The sequence below is a fragment of the Panthera pardus genome, unplaced genomic scaffold (genome assembly GCF_024362965.1).
Source record: "Panthera pardus isolate Hobbes unplaced genomic scaffold, ASM2436296v1 HiC_scaffold_21, whole genome shotgun sequence".
Taxonomy (NCBI): domain Eukaryota; kingdom Metazoa; phylum Chordata; class Mammalia; order Carnivora; family Felidae; genus Panthera; species Panthera pardus.
The window spans coordinates 62,115,655-62,134,345 of NW_026526777.1; the positions used below are offsets into that span (position 1 = coordinate 62,115,655).

An 18,691-nucleotide genomic window follows, 5' to 3' on the forward strand; every position below is an offset into this window, starting at 1 on the left:
TGACATCCCCACATAGTAGGCCCAGTGCTTGCTTACCTTATGCCCCCAAATCACAGGAAAATAATAGATGTCTAAGTATATCATTAGGAATCAGATAACAAGTACTTTTTCACTACAGGGGAATTGAAAACACCAGCTAAAAAAATTAAAACTCTTTAAAAATTGATACGGAATTTTTATAAAATATATGAATAAACACAGTCACAAAAATGAGATTCAACGACAATTAACATAAAAGAAAAAATGGATCTGTTTGACTTCATACAATTTAATTATTTCATTTTACACTTTTCAAATTCACTTTGGACCCAAGCACATCCCAGGGTTTTACACACCGATCAAAGAGCTCTGCTAGAGACAGTCAAGTTCAGGAGCGGTTTCCTTTCACATTCATCCATTTTTGCTTAAGAAATAAAAGGAGTCTTTTTCATTTTTTTTTTTTTTATTTTATAGAACATATTTTTTTTTATTATAAATTCATTTAAATCACTTTGGACCCAGCATGTCCTTAGGTTTTACCCACTCATCAAACTGCTCTGCTGTGAGATAGCCAAGCTCAATGGCAGTGGCCTTTAAGGTTGATCCATTTTTGTGTGCTGTCTTAGCAATCTTTGCTGCCTTGTCATACCCTGAAGAAAAATACAACAGGCAACGTAGGAGTTAGTAGTGAAATTTGGTTTTCTAAAGCAAAAGATAATCATTATTTACTTGATACTGAGGCTACTGACATCTAAAATAACATTTTTAATCTTAAAAATATTTAACAGTGATCATCTTCAGAGTTATGTTTGATACAGGATAAAACCTTTACTTTTCTTAATACAGACTTCACCATACCTCACTTTGGACAACAGATTTGTTACTAATTGTAGTTGCCAATGTCAATAGATTTTGGGTTCCCCTGTGTAGCTCTCTGGCTGAATTCTAGTGTATAAAAGTTTTATTTTTTATTTTTTTTAAGTTTATTTATTAATTTCGAGACAGAGAGTATGTGAGTGGGGGAGGAGCAGAGAGAGAGACTCCTAAGCAGGCTCTGCACTACCAGCACAGAGCCTGACACGCAGCTCAAACCCACAAACCAGGAGATCATGACCTGAGCTGAAATCAAGAGTCAGACACTTAACCAACTGAGCCACCCAGGCACCCATAATGTACAATAATTTTTAAATGATCAAAACATTATTACCAATCTCAATATTATACCAAAGAATAACTCAGATATTTTTGCAGGGGGAAGAAAAAGAAAATATAGCACCAAGAGATGAAAAAACAACTGAGTAGTAGAAATACGTGTTGTTTCTTTTTTTTCAACGTTTTTTGTTTTTTTTTTTTTGTTTTTTTTTTTTATTTATTTGTGGGACAGAGAGAGACAGAGCATGAACGGGGGAGGGGCAGAGAGAGAGGGAGACACAGAATCGGAAACAGGCTCCAGGCTGCGAGCCATCAGCCCAGAGCCTGACGCGGGGCTCGAACTCACGGACCATGAGATCGTGACCCGGCTGAAGTCGGACGCTTAACCGACTGCGCCACCCAGGTGCCCCAATACGTGTTGTTTCTAACAACATGTTTAACCAGAAGCGATCTCTGCACCAAAGCATAACCAGCTAACTGCTGCTGTGCCACAGCAAACAGTACCCTGTGCGGGAGCTGCAGGGACTGGCTCTCAGTGGGAGGCAGGGGAACGAGGGCCTTGGGGAGGGATGCACCTGCCAGCTGCTTCCAACAGCACCTCTCTACGTGCTTCTCTACGGGCAGTGCCTGGTACCCTGACCTCTTCCCAGAAGCCACAAGGATGCAGTGGGGAAGTTTCAGCACAGATGGAATCAGGTACTAAGACCCAGGTGCACTGTCTGCTTCAATCATTTGCTTCTGGAATGAACAAAGGGGCAGGGCAGCTTTGCAAGCTGTCTGCACTTAACACAATTTATAAAAAAGGTCAGAAAGCAAAACAAGAAAAAACAGAAAAAAACAAAAATGAAACCAATGAAGGAGGAAAAAAACCCAAATACCCCCAGATCAGAGGACTATGGTCAAAGGAACAAAGCTTCCTGAGGCAACACTATTATGAAGCTGACATGTAACCAGTAACCATCTATGAACTAATTAGGGGCCATTTTTTTACTCAACTGAATTTGTAAATACTAAACATACTGAACAGGGTGCTTACTGATTAGAGGAACTTTGAGGAAGAATGTTCATCAAATGTTCAGGGTCAATATAAGAACGGTGTACATTTATTTTGATGACATTCGCATCTAAGCCTTATGCTAACCATTCAGTTCTTGTCTTCAAGTCCTACAAACCCTGTTCCCACCCAGCCCACCACATAATAAGCACACAGACAACCCAGGACATGCAGCTGCAAGGCTCACGCTGCACCAGCAAGGTGTGGTTTATCCTCGCATGGCCTTTACCTCACAGAACACGGATTCCAAAAAAGACTAACCAATCGTCCAGCTTTAAGAGCACCTCTAGCTTCAGTGTTTTGGCAACAGGTTCTGAAGTACAGAGGTGAGGGAACATTTCTCACATAAGCCTCTGGGATCCCCTGTGTAGCTCTCTGGCTGAATGCTAATGTACAACGATTTTTTTAATGTTTATTTATTTATTATGAGAGAGAGCGAGAGAGCACGAGGATCCCAAGCAGGCCCCATGCTCAGCGCAGAGCCCAATGTGGGGTTCAATCCCATGACCCTGGGATCACGACCTGAGCTGATATCAAGAGTTGGACACTTAACCGAGCCACCCAGGTGGCCCATGTACAATAACTTTTAAAGGATCAAAATATTACCAATTTCAACACTACATCAAAGAATAGGATATATCACATTGGGCTCAGAGTTACCTGAAGCAGTCAAATGAGTTCTTACTTTACAAAACTGAAATTATATGTTGATGTGAGGCCAATAGTAGAAAATCTGCCTTGGAAGTTCAGCATTATAGAAGAATTTTTTTAAAATTTTTTTTAATGTTTATTTTTGAGAGAGAGACAGACAGAGCACAAGCAGGGGAGGGGCAGAGAGAGAGGGAGACAAGGAATCGGAAGCAGGCTCCAGGCTCTGAGCTGTCAGCACAGAGCCCGAAGCGGGGCCAGAACTCACAGACTGCGAGATCATGACCTGAGCCAAAGTCGGAAGCTCAACCAACTGAGCTACCCAGGGGCCCCATATAGAAGAATATTTTAAACAGCAAACATATCATGCCAAAATGACTACATCAGAACTGGTTTTAAAACAGAACCATTATTATTGTTGTTGTTGTTATTGTCTCAGCTTAGCAGAAGAGGGGAAAAGGCTTTTAAGACACCATAATGTAATGCAATGAATGTGTCAAGACCTACAAGTCAGACGAGTATCTTTGGTGAGGATCACTGTGGTCAGTCTGCAATCCAAGTCGATATGTTTGAACACATAATAAAATATTTGCAATTCTAGAAAAGGCTTGCAATATAAGAGTCACAGTTTTAGATAAAATATTTGCATTTCCCCCCCTTTCCCTAAAAGCAATGAATACTTAGTCCTTTTTCTTTTGTTCTTATTGGTAGCTTTCCACTTCTGAATTGAATAAAACAAGAAAATCAAAGTGTAGTAGAGCCTCTAGAGAAGGCAGAAAAATGAGTTCATCCCACACTGCTAATCAGCCAGTGCCACCTAGTGACGTTACCAAGTGAGGGCCCAGGCGCTGCACAGAACATTAAGCATCTCAATTCCATTAAGATTCATGGAAGTTTGAACTTCTGAGTTTACCACATTTCAAATAAAATGAAACCTAACGGACAGCATACTAATATATAAACAGTGTCTTTCAATGCAATTTCAAATATTTTATGAGATTTTACTGAAACAATGCCCAAAAGGAATCTGCTGTCCACCTTGATCCAATAATCTCTTAAAAATATTTAGCTTTTAAATTTTGTATTCAAAATGACATTATTATTCCTTAAACCTTACCTATATGAGGATTAAGAGCTGTCACCAACATTAGAGATTCGTTCATCAGCTTGTTGATCCTCTCTGTGTTGGCCTGGATTCCCACAACGCAGTTTTCTGTGAAGGAAACGCACGCGTCCCCCAGCAGCCTGGCTGAGTGTAACACATTTTTAATCTATGAGGGGAGTAGAGCAAGGAAGGAGGAGGGAGGGAGAGACACAGAAGAGAGAGGCTTATTAACCCTAACGTTTTTTGTTCACTAGCATATATGATTTGCTGGCTCATAAATGAATACGTAATTTGATAAACAGCACTCCTACAACTTGTAAAGCACTATATCCATGGAAATTTGAGGACACTGAAATCTAAAAAACATAAAAGCCATAAATACAAATAAACTGAAACACAAGAGACCCTGTAGTGTGATAAAACATGGGTATGAAATGTTAGCACAGAGAAAGAGAAATTAATTCCAGTTGTAGGAACTGGTGAAGTCCTATTTGATGGAGGGGACTCAAACAACCAGAGATGGAAAAAGAATCCTCCGGAAGAGAAGCAAAGATGCAAATGTTAGAATGTCCAGCCTGTTGGAAGCAGTGAATGAAGTGAGGACTTCCCAGGTCTCACTGATCACATTTTTTATGCTTAACAAAACAAATATTCCTCAGGAACTTTAAAATAACCTTTCACACATTATTTTAAAACCAACAGAAAATCAGTTGGTTTTTTAGTTTTAGCATGTTTTTCCTTTTTGGTAACATTTCTAATATGTATAAAGCTATAGTCACATCCTACTCTCTTTTGTTCTAAAACATCAGGATCTGAAAACTATACTCCCAACAATGGACTCTACTAGAAGGCACAGAACCTCATGGTTAAATTCGATACTAATGACTTTAATGTAAGGCAAATGTTGATTACCCTGATGTATTTTCTATTAAAGACAAAAAAATAGATTTTTGTGTTTTAACATAAAAAGATTAGCAAGACATTTGTTGCACACCTATATTTGCCAGGCAGCTCATATTGTTTGGAATCCAACAGGAAAGCAAAAGCTTACACGTGCGAGTTCTGCTTTGGCCTTTTATTTCTCACAAGAACGTACAGGCCTTGAGGACAAATAAATATCTCGTCTTCCTTATTATTCTACCACTAGTACTCAGTACAGTGCCTGATCTAGATTTGACAAATACACTGAATGAATATTCTTAATATTTGTCATTTGCATGTTCTTATCAAATTAAAACCAGACTTTATACCAGATACAAACTGGAAATCAGCCCTTAATATATTTTAGATATAACACTTTACACTAGTAACAGACTCCACGTGACGACAGCCCTGTTATCCGAAGCAGAGGAAAATGGATGAAAGATGATGTCACCTCATTCCATCTTCATGAAGATGAAATAAAAGAATGATTTTTAGACACGAATGTTTTCAAGGTCTGTGGAAGAGGGAAAACAGATGAAGGAAAGCCAGAGAGGGACAGAAGGGCATGGGAGGAGGGTGCTGAGGACGCCAAACAGAAGGGAGTCATGGCCAAGCTCAGAGGTCAGCAAGTCTATGGGCTTGCGGGGGTTCCAAATGACCAGGGGAACAGTTCAAGCACAAGTGGGGCGGGGGGAAGCCAGGAGTAATGAATCTGCCTGAAAGTGAATGTGGGTTATTCCTCTAAAAGACTGAACTTGAGAGAAAAATAAAGCAGCAGCATGAGGAGGAGACAGTTGAGGGAGAGCCTGAGGAGACCTGACTTATTTCTAGCCACTGGCATCCTCACTGGTGAGGGATAAGGAAGAAACCCACACCCTATTTCCACACTTTTTCTTCTATTAAATAAAGCAAACCATCAAATTACTTGAGTTAAAAGTCACCTAAAAGTCATCAAATTACTTGAGCTAAAAGTCTTCTAATAGGGCTATCCACACTTCCCCTAGGCTTCCTTCCAGGCTTAATCTGCTAACATTAACATATGCTTGACTTCCAGTTGCTACTTCTATCATCCCAGGACCTAATGTGAAACCTCCAAAGACTTTTATGAAAGAAAAAACAATACACTTAGATTTCAGTAAAAAAAAAATTAAAAATCAGATTGAAAGCTTACCATCATTGGCTTGAAAACATTCAACTCAAAATGTCCATTGCTGCCTCCAACGGTAACGGCGACGTGATTCCCCATGACCTGGGCTGCAACCATGGTGAGCGCTTCACACTGCGTAGGGTTCACCTTGCCTTCAAGAAAGCCACCAAGGAAAGACTCACATCAAACAAGCTCGTGAGCGGCTGCACCAGTTTGCATTCCTACCAACAGTGCAAGTTTATATACACAATGGAATACTACGTGGCAATGAGAAAGAATGAAATATGGCCTTCTGTAGCAACGTGGAAGGAACTGGAGAGTGTTATGCTAAGTGAAAATAAGTCATATAGAGAAAGACAGATACCATATGTTTTCACTCTTATGTGGATCCTGAGAAACTTAACAGAAGACCATGGGGGAGGGGAAGAAAAAAAAAAAAGTTAGGGAGGGAGCCAAACCATAAGAGACTCTTAAAAACTGAAAATAAACTGAGGGTTGATGGGGGGTGGGAGGGAGGGGAGGGCGGGTGATGGGTATTGAGGAGGGCACCTGTTGGGATGAGCACTGGGTGTTTTATGGAAACCAATTTAACAATAAATTTCATATTAAAAAAAAAAAAAACATGCTTGTGGCTTCAAGATTAGGTATTATGTCAAATTATCAAGAAAAGAAGGAAATCTGACTTCATTAAATAAAGTAAGACATATAAGAAAGCAAGTGTCCAACCATCAGTGCTGATGCAATGAAGCAAACCAACCAAATAAGGAAGGACAGGTTGCCACAGACCGTGAATGATTCAACAGCTCATGTGTGAGGAGTTGGGCAACCGCACATTGAGTCCAGCCCACCCTATCTTCTCGGCTTCCATTCATCATGGACATAGTTACGAAGCCAGGCACTGAACATGCAACAGTGGGTGAGAAAGGCGCAGCCCCTGCGCTGCAGAACTTGGGAGGCCGAGCAGAGACAGCAGGCAGCTACAGGACCTGAGGGGTAAATACAGAGAAGCAGGCTGCTATGGGAACTCTTAGCGCCTCACTGACACTTGGGAGACTGCTCAGAGGAAGTGGACGTTACACTGGAACGTTCCTATTCGTCTTGAGTCCCCAGAGTCCCAGTACCCTGGGAGCACCCCTCTGACGAGCTCAGGTGTGAACCTGACATACCAGGTTCTGCCGACCAGTACAAGGCAACACACTGGGAAGGTTATTTCCTCATCTGTGGATCTGGGTTTCTCTTTTCTAGGCAATTACCTTGCATTTGCCATCAACTAAATTGAAGTCATTTTTGAACATGAATTATTTTAAAATCAGATCTCTTCTCATTCTGTACACATGTGTAGATTTAAGAGAATCAACACTCAGGTCTTTCTTCTTCACTATTAGAAGTCACCTTGTCAGTTTTAGCCCAACACACAGAGGCCTCAATTCTGGCGTACTGCTGTTTCCTTACTTGCTCATGTGACCCACACGTGTTCTCTGCTTTCACCCTCAGTCACCAGGGAAGTGGTGAAGTGGCAGAGACCTGCAGCCTGCTACTGAGACATCCCTGCAGTCTGAAGTCACCTCCTTATTGTCACTTAAGTGTCACTGTTCACCCACTACACTCATCTAACAGAGCTACCAACACTTCCCCTCAGGATTCAGTGACTGTCACATGAATCTGTCATATGGCTTCCTAGAATCCAGACATCCAAAGCCTGTGTCACTTCCCTTACTGAACAGGCCAAAACCCCAAGCAGAAAATGAAATAACAGGCAACTGGAATAATTCATTTTTATTCAATCCAGGCTGACCACTTTCACAGCTGGTTTCAGAATTCTTCTGGCTTTGGATTGTGAAAGAGAGATTCCTCTATTCTCTAATGTAGGAATCCACATACATGCTATTAAAATTCTCTTTTCCTATAATGTTGGGTGATGTTCCCCAATTCTGATCAAAGGTGGCCGACAAAGATATTCTGAAATAACTGTGACACACACGTCTCTATCTATGTCTGGGATCACGCTTAACACAAGGAGACATGCTCTGTTCATGAGAACGCCTGGGTCCCTGTCAAGTTCCAGCGCTAATGTTTACCAGCTAGTCATTACCTGGCATGATACTACTTCCTGGCTCATTTTCAGGCAAGATCAGCTCTCCCAGACCTGAGCGAGGACCAGAACCCAGAAAACGAATATCGTTTGCTATCTTCATCAGACTGCAGGCGGTAGTATTCATGGCTCCACTGAGTTCAACCAAAGCATCATGAGCAGCCAGAGCTTCAAATTTATTTGCAGCTGTGACAAAAGGCAACCCTGAAGAAAAAAATAACCCTATGAATTAAATTATCGTCTAAAATTAAATAGTTTTCTAATTTCAGCAAGATAAATAGAAAGTTCCAGGATATGAAAAGCAAAAACAGAATAAACATATTTACCATTGAAATAAATGTCTCTCAACCATCCATTGATTTTGCCGGCTTTGAAAATGGGTATTCAGAGTAAAGATGGCAGGACCCTAAGCTTGTCTTGTCCCACAAACACAGCATGATAATTATCAAATCATTCTGAACACCCAAGAAATCAATCCGAGGTCTGAGAGAATAAAAACTGCAAGTCTACAAGTACAAAAGCAACCACCTTTTGGAAAGTAGGAGGTGCGAGGGAGATAGAACTATGGATATGGCAGCAAAGAGGGAGCCCTGCTTACAGAGGCTACCACAGCGGAGCGAAAAACCTGAACTCTTGGAGTCCACTACTGTGGGGGAAACAGATAAGGAAAGAATCCTGAATGTAGCAAGGGAAAAAAAAAGTCCTTAATCTACAAGGGAGGACAGATCAGGTTCGAAGCAGACCTATCCACAGAAACTTGGCAGGCCAGAAAGGAGTGGCAGGATATATTTAACATGCTGAATGGGAAAAAAATGCAGCCAAGAATTCTTTATCCAGCAAGGCTGTCATTCAGAATAGGAGAAGTAGAGTTTTCCAGACAAACTAGCAGAGTTCATGACCACTAAACCAGCAAGAAATTTTAAGGGGGGCTCTGAATGGAGAAAAAAAAGACTACAAGTAACAAAGACTAAAAAGGATCAAAGAACATCACTACAAACACCAGCTCAGATAACACAATGGCACTAAATTCATATCTTTCAATAATCTCTCTGAATGTAAATAGACTAAATGCTCCAATCAAAAGACACAGGGTATCAGAATGGATTAAAAAAACAAGATCCATCTATATGCAGCCTACGAGAGACTCACTACTATTGACCTAAAGACACCTGCACTGAAAGTGAGGGAGTGGAGAACCATCTATCATATTAATGGACACCAAAACAAAGCCAGAATAGCCATACTTATATCAGACAAACTAGATATAAAAACGACTGTAACAAGAGATGAAGAAGAGCACTGTATTATAATTAAGTGGTCTATCCATCGAGATCTAACAACTGTAAATATTTATGCCCCCAATTTAGAAGCCCCAAATATATAAATAAATTAATGATAAACATGAAGAAACTTATTGATAATGATACAATAACAGTAAGGGACTTTAACATCCCACTTACAACAATGGACAGATCTAAGCAGAAAATTAACCAGGAAACAATGGCTTTGAATGACACACAGACAAGATGGACTTCACAGATATATTCAGAACATTTCATCCTAAAGCAGCAGCATATACATTCTTTTTGAGTGCCCATGTAACAGTCACATACTGGATCACAAATCAGCCCTCAACAAGTACAAAAAGATCAAGATCAAATCATGCATATCTTCAGACCACCATGCTACGAAACTTGAAGTCAACCACAAGAAAAATCTGAAAAACCTTCAAATACATGAGGTTAAAGAATACCCTACTAAAGAATGAATAGGTTAACCAGGAAATTAAAGAGGAAATAAAAAAATGCATGGAAGCAAATGAAAATGAAAAGATGACAGTCTAAAACTTTTGGGATACAGCAAAGGCAGTCCTAAGAGGGAAGTATATTGCAATACAGGTCTACTTCAAAAAGAAAAGTCTCAAATAATGGTGCCAGAAAAGGAATAGAAAATAAAGCCTGAAGCCAGCAGAAGAAGGGAAATAATAAATATTAGAGCAGAAATAAACAATATAGAAACACAAAAAAAAAACAGATCAACAAAACTAAGAGCTGGTTCTTCGAAAGAATTAATAAAATTAATAAACCCCCAACCAGACTTATCAAAAAGACAAAGGACCCAAATTGATAAAATTTTGAATAAAAGAAGAGAGATCACAACCACCACCACAGAAATACAAATAAGAGAATACTATGAAGAAATATATGCCAATAAACTAGGACAAATTCCTAGAATCTTACGAACTACCAAAACTAAAACAGGAATAAATAGAAAATTTGAACGGACCAATAACCAGCCAAGAATTTGCATCAGTAATTTAAAATCTCTCAACCAAGAAGAGTCCAGGGCCAGATGGCTTTCCACAGGAATTCTACCAGCATTTAAAGAAGAGTTAATACCTATTTTTCTCAAACTGTTCAAAAAAATAGAAATGGAAGGAAAACTTCCAAACTCCTTCTATGAGGCCAGCATTACTTTGATTCCAAAAACAAAGACCCCACTAAAAAGGAGAATTATAGACCAATATCCCTGATGAACACAGATGCAAAAATTCTCAATAAAATACTAGCAAATCGAATTCAATAGTACATTAAAGGAATTATTCACATGGTCAAGTGGGATTTATTCCTGGGCTGCAGGGTTGGCTCAATATTCACAAATCAATCAATGTGATACACCACACTATGAAAAGAACCACAGAATACTTTCAGTAGATGCATAAAAAGCACCTGACAAAATACAGCATCAATTCTTGAAAAAACCCTCAACAAAGTAGGGGTAAGATGAAACATACCACAAGATCATAAAGGCCATCTACAAAAGACCCACAGCTAATATCATCCTGAGTGAGGAAAAACTGATAGCCTTTCCCCTACAATCAGAAAGAAAACAAGGATGTCCACTCTCACCATTTCTACTTAACATAGTGCTGGGAAGTCTTAGCTTTAGCAATCAAACAACAAAAAGTAATAAAGGGCATACAAACTGGAAAGGAAGAAGTCAAACTTTCACTATTTGCAGACAACATGAAATCTGTTGCATCTCTATACACCAAACATGATGCAGCAGAAAAAGAAATGGAAGAATCGACCCCATTTGCAATTGCACCAAAAACAATAAGATACCTAGGAATAAACCTAACTGAAGAGGTAAAAGATCTGTACTCCGAAAACTATGAAACACTTATGAAAGAAACTGAAGTGGACACAAAGAAATAGAAAAGCATTCCCTGCTCATGGACTGAAGAACAATCATTGTTAAAATGTCTGTACTACCCAAAGTCATCTACACATTTAATATAATCCCTATCAAAAATACTAAGGGCATTTTTCACAGAATTAGAACAAACAATCCTAAAATTTGTATGGAACCACAAAAGACTCCAAATATCCAAAGCAATTCTGGAAAAGGAAAACAAAACTGGCAGCATCCACGATTCCAGATTTCAAGCTGTGTTACAAAGCTGTAGTGATCAAGACAGTATGGTACTGGCACAAAAACAGACACTCAGATCAATGGGACAGAACAGAGAACCCAGAAATGAACTCACAACTATAGGGTCAAGTAATCTTTGACAAAGCAGGAAAGAATATTCAATGGAAAAAAGTCTCTTCAACAAAGGTGTTGGGAAAACTGGATGGCGATGTGAAGAATGAAACTGGACCCCTTTCTTACACCACATACAAAAATAAATTCAAAATGGATGAAAGACCTAAATGTGAGACAGAAAACCATCAAAATTCTAGAGGAAAACACAGCCAGCAACCTCTTTGTCCTCCATGTAGCAAGTTCTTACTAGACAAGTGGCCGGAGGCAAATAAAAGCAAACATGAGCTATTGTGACTTCATCAAGATAAAAATCTTCTGCACAGGGAAGGAAACAATCAACAAAACTCAAAGGTAACCTACCAAATGGGAGAAGATATTTGCAAATGATATATCAGATAAAGGGAAAGTATCTAAAATCTATCATGAACTTATCAAACTCAACACCCCAAAAAATAAATAGCCCAGTTAAGAAATGGGCAGAAGACATGAATAGACGCTTCCAAAGAAGACATCCAGATGGGTAACAGATACATGAAAACATGCTCAACATCACTCATCATCAGGGAAATACAAATCCAAACCACAATGAGATACCACCTCAGACCTGTCAGAATGGCTAAAATTAACAACTCAGGAAACAGGTGTTGACAAGGATGTGGAGAAAGGGGAACACTCTTACACTGTTGGTGGGAGTGCAAACCAGAGCAGCCCCTCTGAACACTATGTAGGTTCCTCAAAAAACTAAACAAGGAACTAGCCTACAACCCAGCAACTGCACTAGTAGGTATTTCTGCAAAGGGTACAAAAGTACAGATTTGAAGGGTTACATGCACCCCAATGTTAATAGCAGTATTATCAACAATAGCCAAACAATGGGGAGAGCCCAAGTATCCATCAAATGATGAATGGATAAAGATGTGGTGTATATATACGTATATGTGTGTGTGTGTGTGTGTGTATATATACATATATACATACATATATATATATATATATGCATACACACAACAGAATATTACTCAACCATCAAAAAAGAATGAAATCTTGCCATTTGCAATGATGTGGATGGAGCTAGAATGCATTATGCTAAACGAAATAAGTCAATCAGAGAAAGACAAATACCATACGATTTCATTCATATGTAGAATTTAAGAAACAAAACAGATGAACATGGGAAGGGGGGAAAAAGAGGAGAGTTTGTTCACAGAGAACAAACTGAGGGTTGATGGAGGGAGGTGGGTGGGGGATGGGCTAGATGGAGGATGGGTACGAAGGAGGGAACTTGTGATGAGCACCGGGTAAGTAATGTAAGTAATGAATCAATGAATTCTAACCCTGAAACCAATATTGCACTGTATATGAACTAAAATTTAAATGAAAATTAAACAACAGAAGAATAAAATGGGTATTCAAAACAGCTTTAAAGGGAAAATAATTGTAATACCACCACAGAGTAAACAAGCTAGCACTGACAGATTTTAATTGCATACTGTATGAATCATAGGTGGGAAACTTTTAAAAGGCAAAAGGACTAACATTACCACTTCTAAAATAGATATAAAACACACGCTTGATGGGAAAATATTATTTTTAACTTTAAATTCACAAGAATTTAAAGGAGAAACACCTAGAAAATATATGGACCAAAACAAAAATGAGTCACAATTCATATTATCACTAACCTGTGAGTGCAGCCACTTTTGCAGCAACCTTTTCTGCAAAGCCAATTCTAGTATTTAAACCAGTACCAACAGCAGTGCCTCCAGCTGCGAGCTCATAGATTCTTGGCATGGCGGCTTTTATTCTCGTCATTGCATATGTCACTTGTTGAACATAACCACTAAATTCCTGAAAACAGAAGGAAAAGAAGGTGAGAATATAGAATTTCCTAATGGCTGACAAGTTACTCTGACTGCATGAAACAAGAATTCCTTTAAATATGTTTCAGCTACTAAGTTATGAGCTACCAAGTGGTATTCGTACTATTTTACTTCATATAATGAGCAAAGTATAAGGAAGAATGAGGATTTGTAAACCTATAAGGTGGGACGATGCCACTGAGGATGATATGTAGCCTGTTTATAATCTCCTCTTTTACTAGAAAGCAAAGAAAAACAACACAGAAAATCAGGCTTAAAAAGAACTTTAATACATTAAACTGTTGGTTCATTTGCAGGTGATTTCTTATTTTTTGGTGTATCCTAGACAACTCTCCCATGACAAATGGAAACAGACATTTTCTCCGAACAATTTCAGTTTAAAAACCTAACAGAGAACAGAAAGGTGCTTCACAAGGTCTCAAGAAGCTGAATGACTCACTGAACAGCACAAGCAGCACAAGAAGGTAACAGGTTAGAGTAAGATTATAGCTTCAGGATGCAATTTAATTCTGCTCTTAATGTCACACTGGTTCTCAAAATAGGACATACTTTAAAAAGGTAACCACAGAATTTCTTGTGTCTGAACACAGCAAGGCCCCTTTTAAGAATTATGCAGGGACACTGCTAGGAATTTACCCAAGGGATACAGGAGTACTGATGCATAGGGGCACTTGTACCCCAATGTTTATAGCAGCACTCTCAACAATAGCCAAATTATGGAAAGAGCCTAGATGTCCATCAACTGATGAATGGATAAAGAAATTGTGGTTTATATACACAATGGAATACTACGTGGCAATGAGAAAGAACGAAATATGGCCTTTTGTAGCAACGTGGATGGAACTGGAGAGTGTGATGCTAAGTGAAATAAGCCATACAGAGAAAGACAGATACCGTATGTTTTCACTCTTATGTGGATCCTGAGAAACTTAACAGAAACCCATGGGGGAGGGGAAGGAAAAAAAAAAAAAAAAAAAGAGGTTAGAGTGGAAGAGAGCCAAAGCATAAGAGACTCTTAAAAACTGAGAACAAACTGAGGGTTGATGGGGGGTGGGAGGGAGGGGAGGGTGGGTGATGCGTATTGAGGAAGGGCACCTTTTGGGATGAGCACTGGGTGTTGTACGGAAACCAATTTGACAATAAACTTCATATACTGAAAAAGAAAAAAAAAAAAGAATTATGCAGGGACAAAGGCATAAACCAGAACTCAGCTGAGCAAGCCAGGATGTATGGTTACAGTAGAGTTGTCTTTTTTTCTCCCTAAAAACACTGAAAAACCATGAATACTTTTGATTAGTATTAGGATATATTACTATTTGAAAAGAAAACATTTTAGGAGATATAACTCCTTTCAGGTAGACCTGATCCATCGATCCAGGATCACTAATACATACACTGGCTGGATTCACTTAAGAAGTCTATTTTTACTGGGGAAAACCTGCATAAACTCAAAAGACAGTTCCAATAAAAGCAAGTGTAAATGCTCTGGTAAGATAAAGTAGAAGAGAAAACGGCTTCTGACGTAACAGGGGGACTGATGATCTTACAGAGGAGGCTGGCACAGCCCAACCAGACTCTGGCATGGTGGTTTTCCCACACGGGACAAACAGAAAGGAAAACGTTAGAAACCAGGGGATCCTCCAGCTTCAGACATACACTGTTCCTCCGCGGGAACCACGCCTAGGGCTAAGAACCCACGACGCAAAGAGAAGACAGACCAAGCCTTCAGAGGCAGCTGAAGCCAGGGAGCTTGCTTCACTCCTAGCATCTGTATTCCAATTAATCATTTCATTTTCCCCACTCCTTCTGTAATGAGATTAAGCTAAGTAATCAAGCTTTTGCAGTGTTCATCCTAGTGAAACTACAAGTGAGAATCTTTTCAAGTAAGCAAGCAGCACACTCTCACCTCACCTCACCTCAATTTCTGCAACTCTATCACTTGATATGTGGTATATATAACCATCTTTTGGTATCAAATTTACGTATGCCCTATCTCCCAAACTAAACTATGAGAGAGTTTTACTATCAAAAACTATTATCCGTATTCCCGTCATTTCCTTCACGGTGCATGCCATTAGACATTCTTCAAGGCACCGATCAAGAAACACAAAAATACCTTCCGGTATTTGGGGGAAGAGAGTAATCCTCTTTCACATGTGGCCCAATACAATCTTACAGAGTCAGATATGCCGTGATTAATCAATTTAAAAGTAATTTTTATGGAGCCTACGAATCTAGAGTAAGAGACAAAAGGAGACAAGATAATTGATCCTGGTGAAGGTGAAGATGGGGATGATGGCAGCTAACACCTGCACGTGCTTATTACTGTGGTCCCCATGGTTCTAAGCACTTAGTGAACCAGTTCATTTGAACCTCACAACGACACTATGATAGAGATAGCATTCTCCTCATTTTAAAGCTCAGAAAACTGAGGCACAGAAAAGCTAAGTAATTTTCCCAAGGTCCCACAGCTTGTACTCAGCAACGCTAAGCTCTTGACCAGGCCCGACTGCCCCCAGACCGGCTCAGTGCTCCTCCCTCAGAGGATGTCAGTAAAGCTACTGATTGGTTAATGCAGAGCAATCTGTGCCAGTGAACTCAACTGTGATGAACTTGGACCTCTGAACTAGTATGATTTGGAGGGTAATGTGTCGGCCATCTGCAGCAACCCCCAAATTGAATCAAATCCAATCACACTCCTATACCTGCCCAAGAGTGAGTGGAACAGCGTCCTGGGTGTGAGTGCGCCCAATTTTGATGATCTGGGCAAACTCTTTGGATTTGGCTTCGAGAGCATCATGCAGCTTCTGTAGCCCTGGCAGGAGCACCTCATGAACTTCTACAGCAGCAGCAATGTGCATCGCTGTGGGAAAGGTATCATTCGAACTCTGTTGGAAAATTTACAAAAAATGCAAAATGTTAAATCAGAAGCAACAAAAAACACACTTGAATATCCCTATTAAACATCTCGCTAAATGATTACTCGAAACTCATGCATTTAGTGCTCAATTACATTTATGTGTGGCAAGTCAGAGGTCACTTGAGGTCAAATAAGAAGCAACCTGGTTTAACCAACTCAGGACTGGATTATATATGCAGCTTACTATCATATATTATTATTGTATCTGCTAATAAATGACAACAAAACCTAAAGAAGTACAATTAACAACTGCATGTAAGGAGAGCAATAATAAAACATCCTACAGTTCTACAGTGCAAACAGTCCTTTACAAACATTTCTTCTTTCATTAAACTTGAGGAAAATTCTTATAAGATAGGTCAACACTTTAAAAACAGGAAGCCAAGCTCTCAAAGATATGTGACTTGCCAAAATATTTAGGAACTGGCAGAACTGGGACCTGACAAGGTAGTTCACACTCCACGCTCTGTAATCAACTGAAACCCCATACTTTTAAACTATTATGTTATTTAAAATGATACATTGTAACTTCTTACTATGGAAAATATCAAACCACTCACAAAAGTAGAGTGAATGGTATAATAAACACTCAAGTACCTACACCAAAACTCGAACAATTATCAGCACAAGCCAATCTTGCCTCACCTGTGGCTCTACCCAACTCCTCCATCAGACCATACATACTGGATTATTCTCATGCAGACTTCAGACTGAAGTATATAAAAGTTTATATTTAATTGCAAGTAATAAGTTTGAAAAATTCTTCATACAATAAATTTATGTGAAAACACTTCCCCGTTAACATTTAAAAATATATTAAATAACACCTAGCACCAGATCTTGAGTTCTAAATATTTTCCAGTAAGATCCTCTGAGAGTTCCTTGGAAAAATGGGTGCTGACGGGGGCTAGGACAGGGAAAACACTGATGAGCATGGAACACCTAGTGGTATAAGAAAGCAAAGAACTGCTTTAAAAAAAAAAAAAAAAAAGAAAGGAAAAAAAAAATGGATGGCACATCCAAAGGACACACAAATGTGGTGGCACATCCAAAGGACACAGGGCCAACCCAGAGGGCTTCCAAAGCTGGAACGATGTGAGCAACAACATAAGTAACAGTACTGGGTTAGGACCTTAGGAATAAAATAAATATTCGCGAATTCATGTCGATACACATCAACAGTTAAATAAATATGTAAGTGGGGGGGAGGGAGACAGAAGAGGACAAATCTTTACAGACAAGTTTCAATAAATACACGTAGAAGGACTGAGAGGAGTAGAAAATCACCACTAAAACGCCACAGTAGTAACTGCTATAGGCAAGATCCACATTGCATGCTAACACTGGTGGGCAAAAGTTTAAGGAGAAAGAAGATGTTTGCAGTCTAAACATTACATATCAATTCTGTGTTGATTTTAAACATATGACCAAAAATTTCCTGATACTACTTCCTTTAGCAAGTGAAGCTTAAGTGCAATGCCTGAGCACAGGCAGACGTCAGTGACTCACTTCCAACAGAAAATGGAAGGTGGAGAAGCCCTGCAGACCCCGCCTAACCAAGTGATTACAGTCAGCGTCACCAGTCCCAAGTCACAGGCCATCACATACCCCTGCCGTGAAGCAAGAAGAGCCCTTCACTTCTAAACAGTCTTGCCCAAATCCACAGTCTCTGTCCACTTATGAGAGAGCATCAAACAAACCCAAACTGAGGGACGTTCCATGAAATACCTGACCGCTACTTTCACAAGTGTCAAGGTGACAAAAGACAAACTGTCAAGAGACTGGAGTGGACTAAGAGAACATGACTAAATGCAATGTGTAGTCTGGACTGCATCTTGCAAGAAAACAAAAGATGTTGGTAGAAAACTAGGGAAATCCTAAAAACGTCTGTTTAGTTAATAGTATTGTATACCAATATTAATTTCATTGCATGGTAAACATACCAGGGTTATAAAAATTGTTTGACATTAAGGGAAACTGAGAGAAGGGTATACAGGAACTCTTTGAGGTATCTTTGTAATTCTTTCAGAATTCTAAAATTACTTAAAAATAAAGAGTTTTTAAAACATAAACCAAATAATGCAGCGCCCGGGTGGCTCAGTCAGTTAAGCCTCTGACTTCAGCTCAGGTCATGATCTCGCAGTCTGTGAGTTCAAGCTCTGCATCCGGGTCTGTGCTGACAGCTTAGAGTCTGGAGCCTGCTTCGGATTCTATGTCTCCCTTTCTCTCTGGCCCTCCCCT

At 39.5% G+C, this 18,691-nt stretch overlaps 1 protein-coding gene across 1 annotated transcript in view; it reads right to left on the bottom strand.

Annotated features, from left to right (window-relative positions):
• Window positions 1-248: 248 nt before the first annotated feature.
• FH (fumarate hydratase) overlaps window positions 249-18,691 on the bottom strand; it is a 30,840-nt gene continuing 12,397 nt past the window's right edge. Inside the window, exons 5-10 of the mRNA XM_019423176.2 lie at window positions 16,236-16,418; window positions 13,333-13,498; window positions 8,102-8,305; window positions 6,034-6,161; window positions 3,951-4,104; window positions 249-629 (exon numbers count right to left, since the gene is read on the bottom strand). Of these exons, the coding sequence (XP_019278721.2) occupies window positions 487-629; window positions 3,951-4,104; window positions 6,034-6,161; window positions 8,102-8,305; window positions 13,333-13,498; window positions 16,236-16,418 (978 nt within the window). The 3' untranslated portion in view covers window positions 249-486. The remainder of the gene's footprint in view (window positions 630-3,950; window positions 4,105-6,033; window positions 6,162-8,101; window positions 8,306-13,332; window positions 13,499-16,235; window positions 16,419-18,691) is intronic.